Source organism: Bos grunniens, chromosome 11 (assembly GCF_055505025.1).
Source record: "Bos grunniens cultivar Pamir isolate PY7600 chromosome 11, Bosgru_T2T1.0, whole genome shotgun sequence".
Classification (NCBI taxonomy): domain Eukaryota; kingdom Metazoa; phylum Chordata; class Mammalia; order Artiodactyla; family Bovidae; genus Bos; species Bos grunniens.
The window spans coordinates 4556531-4562372 of NC_141175.1; the positions used below are offsets into that span (position 1 = coordinate 4556531).

Below are 5842 nucleotides of genomic sequence, written 5' to 3' on the forward strand. Positions count from 1 at the left end.
CCGGCGTGATGGTCTCGCACCGTTGCAGGGACAGTGGGGCCAGGAGAGTTGTCATGACAGAAAGTAGACATATGCCACGAAGGCCTGCGATGGTCTGGGCCCCAGGAGCCCCCACACTGGTGAGAGGCTCACACTGCAGGGGGACCCCTGCCCAGTGTCTCCTTGTCAGGAAGGAACACTCCAAGTGCCCGGAACCTGGTATCTCCGCGTGGGGCCTGCTGTGTCCAGGAGGGCCTGGGAGAGCAGGCCGCCCCCACTGGGGACTGGCGGGGCCTGGGACTCGGGGAATCTCACTGACCCTGTGTGGAGGGACCCCTTGTCCCCAGTCTCCAGGGAGGCTGGGCTGGGATCCTCCTTCCACCACGAGAAAGGAGACCATGGTCACCATCAGCTGGCTGTCAGGCGGCCTGTGTGGGAGGACCAGCAGAGTCGTCCGGGTCTGGGGCCGAGTGTCGGGCCATCCTTATCCTGTGAGCCTGGGCCAGCCTGGCCTCCTTCACTCCCACCTTGGCCTCCAGCTTGTGGGGGCCCGTGGGGCTGGGCGATCCCCACCTGCACACGTGTCCCCACCTGGGGCTGGGGCTGACCCTGCCACCCTCACACCTTCCCCCAACTATGGGACCACCCAAAGCCTGTGCTCCTGGGCATCAGACCCCTCCCCCCAACCACACAACCACCCAAACCTGGGCTCGTAGGTATCACAGCCCTCCCCCTAACCATGGGACCACCCAAACCTGTGCTTGTGGGCATCAGTTCCCTCCCCCAGCCACATGACCACCCAAACCTGAGCTTGTGGGCATCAGACCTGCAGAGACCCCCCGGGACCTCGGGCAGAGCTGCCAGCACCCACCTCTCCCCGGACCCCCAGGCCCATCGGACAGAGACACACACCATGGGGACCCAGGACGCGAGTGGTCCTCTGGTCCTTTCTGCAAGGCTTCCACCTCCCTGTCCTCCCTCTCACCCCCCGAGGGGCCCCACAGACAGGCAGAGCCCCTGGGGATGCTGAAGCCTTTTATTTGAAGCCGGAGAGGGGAGGGAGGGCTGGGCGAGAAAGCGGGGCAGGGGAGCAGGGGGTGGGGAGGCCCAGGTCCCAGGGGCTCCTCCCACGTCCCGTAGGATGGTGGGTCCTGATGGCGCTGCCAGGGGCTGCCGTGGAGCCTGGTGCCCCTGCCCTGGAGAGGAGGGGAAAGGTCATGGAGGAAGGGGGCAGACGGGGCTCTCCCTGCCCCCAGGGCTGCAGCGCCGGGGGCAGAATGCACCTTCCGCCCGGTGCACAGCCGGGCAGGCACAGACGTCCCGAGTTACCCAACAGTGAGCCCTGAGCACAGAGCGGGCGCCTGGGCGGAGTGCAGCCCAGGAACAGACCCTGCAGGGCGGGGCCGGCCGAAGGGGCCCTCAGAGCAGAGACGCCGCCTCCTGGCCACGTGGGGTCCCTCCTGCCTGCCCCGGGGAGGCCGGTGCACCCTGAAGCCCCATTGAACCGAGACCCTCGATTGCTTCAAGGACCACTCACCCTAGTCACCTTCAGGCTTGCAGCTTTCTGTAGAGACCAAGACAAAGCCAGGAGTGAGAAGACGCCCCGCACAGGGGCCCAGACCCCTCACCGCCCGCAGCCAGGACGTGGGTCACGGAGACCCAGAGTGGGGCCCCCCGGGGCTCCCTGTGACCCGTCACAGTGCTGATGTCTCCCCACGGAGGGGCCGGGGAGGGGCAGGAGGGGATGGAGGGAGGGACCCGGGGCATGAAGAGGACGCAGAGGGGACCCGGGGGGTGCCATAGGGCCGGGCCCTCACCCGTCTGCTCAGGTGTGAAGACGTCCTCCAGGGAAAAGCCCTTGCGCTGGACGAATTTCTTAAAAGCCTCCAGGGCCTCTGGGTTCACGTCGGGATTCCTACCTGCAGGCCAGGTGCCCGGTGAGTCAGGCCTCGGGGTCCGTCCCAGCTCCCGGGGAGGGCGCAGGGCAGGAGGACTCAGTCTGGGGTGGATGCCGAGCAGGTGCGGAGGAGATGGGCCCCTCCCAGCCGACAGGTCCCAGGGAAGGAGGTGGGGAAGCCCCGGGGGACACCCGAGTCCCTGGGGGTTCCGGGGGGACCCAGGCTGGATCCCAGAGCCACCTGCAGGGTCAGACCCCTGACCTGGAAGGGCTTCTCTCCCAGAGGAACTGCGCTGCCTCTGACCAGGGAACCCTGACCTTCACCCCCCGTGAGGGTCCCTGCCCCAGGAATTCCTCCGTCAGCGCCTCCTACCTCCCCCACGCTGACCAAACCCTGGCCTGAGACCCCAGGAAGCGGGACTCTGCATGTGCAGTGACCCCTGGGAGTGGTCAAGTCCCAGAAGGAGCCTGGACTGGCTGCCCGGGTCGTAAACTGTGCTGGGCGCACACGGACCATGTGGTCTGTATTCTGGAAACAGGAGTGACCGGTGCGGTTCCTCTGGCTTCTAGAGGCAGAGACCTTGGGGCGGGTCAGGACACGGGGATCTGAGGGCAGGAGGGCGGAGCCTCACCTATGAGCTTCCCCACGTGGAACGACTTCCCCTGGCGCTGGCCTTCGCAGTAAAGGATGTAGTGGCCCTCAACGGGCAGTTCCAGAATGTGCACTTGCTTCTTGCCGCCATCTGAGGATGGACAAAGAAAACGCGTCTGGACTGTCTCAGTTCCTAGAGAACATACTGGAGACCACAATAAGGAACTTTCTGGAACATTCGGACTTCTTGACACCCTAGCCATACTCAGCTCCCTGTCATCCAGGGACCCCATGGGCCTGTGCCCAGGACATGCTGCTGCCAAGGCCCGACCCTGGGGAGGAGCCTCCTCCTGGGAAAGTCTCAACAGGAGGTGTGGAGTCAGAGAGCTGGAGGGTTCGGATGGTGGGCTGGACCCTGCAGGCTCCAGCAGCTTTCCCGCCTGCTTCCCCATCCAGAACCTTGCTTCCCTGTGGAATGGATGGCCAGGACTACCCAGAGGAAGTGGGGGAGGGGTCCCTTCATCCTGCTGTGGACAGACCTGTCCCATCTGGTGTCTGGTGTCAGGACGAGACCCCTGGGAAGGGAGGGGTCAGACTCTCTGAGTGGGGTCAGGGTGGGGACCCCGGGCAGCAAGGCCCCCCGGGGGGAGGGCGAGGCCAGGGCTCTGCTTGTGGGGAGGGGATGGGCAGGAACTCACTGGAGCTGTATTTGCCAGGCTCCCCGGTTGGCTGCATCCTTGATCTCTTCTCATGGCAGCGGGCCTCCTTCCTGGGACACACAAGGAGCAAAGGAGCCACGCTCTGCAATCATGCCTGGGCCCACCCGAGCTCACCTGGCACGTGGGCCTCTTGCCCAGCATCCCCCAGATGGCACCGTCGACCCTTGCCGCCCGGGACTCTTTCCCCTCAAGGTCCAGGGGACGCATATCTTAGCAAGCACCCCGACCTGGGGTGGGAAGAGGTGTCCTGACGGGCATTTACAGGGAGGGGAGGGGACCGCAGGCCCGGGGCAGGGGGTGTGACGACACGTACAGGAAGGTGAACGTGAGTTCCAGGTCCCCACCGCCCAAGGCCGTCACCGTCACGGGGGACACCTTCCTGGGCCTCATCTCCTTAGGCAGGTTCTCGTCGGTCACCATGGCCTTCACATACCAAGTTCCTGCGATCTGAGCAAGGAGGGGCCGTGAGCCTCCAGCGTGGGGCAGGCCAGGTTCGCGTCCGCACCCACCACCTGCCTCCCCCAGTGCAGGCTGCGCTCCAGCACGTCTACACCCCGGGTGTTGGTCAGAACAACCCGGCGTGCGGGGCTCCCGGTGCTAGACAGAGGGAGGACGCCCATCTTCTTCAGGGAGCAGGCTCCGCCCCCAATGCGTCTTCTCTGCGGAGGGTGCAGCCATGCCATGGGGGTCCCAGGAGTCGCTTCCCTGGGCCCTGAGCTGGAGCTGCTCCCCGGGCAGCCCTGGGACGAGCAGGGGCCTGACTGAGAGGCAAACAGAGAGCCCCCTGCTCCCCGACCCCTTCCTGCGGGGAGCCTGGGGCCAGAGCCCTCCTCCTGAGACGGGCCTGGTCCGCGGCCCCCATGGGTCACAGCCTTCCCCTCCACCAGGCTCACCTGCTGGGGCTCCAGAGGGCAGGACGGGGGCTCCTGGGCCCTCAGGGCGGCGAGCAGGCTGAGGGCGATGGGCAGGAGCAGGGCTTTCATCTCTGGGGCTTTGGGCTCCCAGCTGCCGGCGGATCTGGAAGGCTGGGGGAAGTTGTGCCGGCTCCACACGAGCCGGCTGTTTATACCCGGAGCACCTGGCACGGACCCCGCCCCGCCCACCCAGCACCCCCGGCCCAGTCCCCGTCAGGGGGGCGTGTGTGTGCTCAGCGCCAGAGTCTGAGGAGCGGGTGCCCCAGAGTAAATGACGCGCAATGCTGTCCCAGGTCCGCCTCCCGAGGGTGCTGGCTCACAGACAGCCGCCCGGAGGACAGTCAGCCAGGGAGTGAGGGGCGAGGGGGCCGCGTGTGTCTCTGCCCCAGCCCAGAGCGAAGGTCAAGGCTTCCTCCCCTCCTCCACCGCGCCCCTCCCGGAGCCCTGGGCTGGGATCTTAGGCGCATTCTCTGGGAGCCCGCCGAAGGGATTGAGCTTCAGAAGGGACGCACGGGGTGTGATTGGTGGAGTCCCAGGGTCCCCAGAGCCGACTTCTCACCCACCTGGCACCCCTGCCTGGGCTGGTCCCAGGCCTGGGAAGCAAACCCCGGATCCTGGTGGGACTGGGGGCGCTGGTTTATGACCTGGGGTCAGTCTGGATATCTCCTCCTCAGAGAGTGTCCCACCCCGGGGCCCCAGAGGAGGAACCCGGCCTCCCAGCCCCTCACTCCGGACCCCGAGGCGGGGCTGGGTTTCCAGGTGAACGCATGCTGTCCTCCCAGTGGGGCCGCTCGTTCCTGCACACATGGGTTCACCACCCGTCTGCCCTGCTGCACCTGCGGTTCCCCAAAGTGGGGGCTCCGGCCACGTGGTGGGCGGTCACTGGATGTTTGTGGCTAAAAGAATAACTAGTGACTGTGTCTCTGGGGCCTCAGAGGCTCCCCTTCCGAGGGGAACCCACACTTCTGTGGCTCTGGGTCCCGTGAGCCGTGGGAGGACCCGTGAGTGCCGGCCCCTGGGCACGTAGGAGGCTCAGGGAACCTGGGCTCTGCCTTGCGTCCTCCTGTCTGGAGTGGGACCCACACTCATGCCGCTCCCTGACTTCTTTCATCCTTCCAGAACCCCGACCACCCCGGAACTTCCCCTCTCCCGTCAGCTTTGACCCTCGTGTCCACCCAGGACAGGCCTCGCAGCCTATTCCATTTGGATAAACGGGCTGAGTGAGGTGCAAACCAGCCACATGTGGGCTGGTGCTCAGGGGTCCAGGCTGAGCCTCCCTGCTCCTGGTTCCGTTAGCCTCAGCGCCGGCTGCCCCCTAACAAGATCCCTCCTCCCTGACCGTGTGGGTCCTGGGTCTGAGTCACCCACTCTGAGACCCACGCTGACCCAGGCCCCACAGGCAGGTGCTGGGGACACACAATGGGGCTTTGTGCCTTGTTGGCCCAAGGTTGGACACGGCTGAAGATGGTCCGCCCCAAGTACTGGCTCAATAATAATAATCAGCCTCTCCATAACCCCCAGGGGCCGCACAGAAGGTGCTGGCGGGACCCAGTAATTACTGCATCTGGGAAGGAACTGCTAAGCACAAAGTCCACCCTCCCAGGGAGCGGGAAAGGGCGGGGTCCTTACTAAGGGCCTGACCTTAGTAAGCAGGCTGGTGTCTCTGGATCTTGAGAGAGCTTTTCCTGCTCCCTGTTCTCACGTTCCCCAGAGATCCCGGATCCTGAGAGCCCCTGATCTA

General features: G+C 65.6%; 1 protein-coding gene across 1 annotated transcript; it reads right to left on the reverse strand.

The window, feature by feature from the left end:
• Nucleotides 1–1508: 1508 nt before the first annotated feature.
• LOC147362356 (odorant-binding protein 2b-like) lies at nt 1509–4402 on the reverse strand. Its single transcript, XM_086324343.1, has 6 exons — nt 4081–4402; nt 3501–3634; nt 3167–3237; nt 2509–2619; nt 1797–1898; nt 1509–1543 (listed from the first exon to the last, which is right to left on the reverse strand). Exons 1-6 carry the CDS (start codon nt 4168–4170, stop codon nt 1518–1520), a joined length of 534 nt encoding a protein of 177 aa, XP_086180469.1. The 5' UTR covers nt 4171–4402; the 3' UTR covers nt 1509–1517.
• Between the last annotated feature and the right edge of the window lie 1440 nt (nt 4403–5842).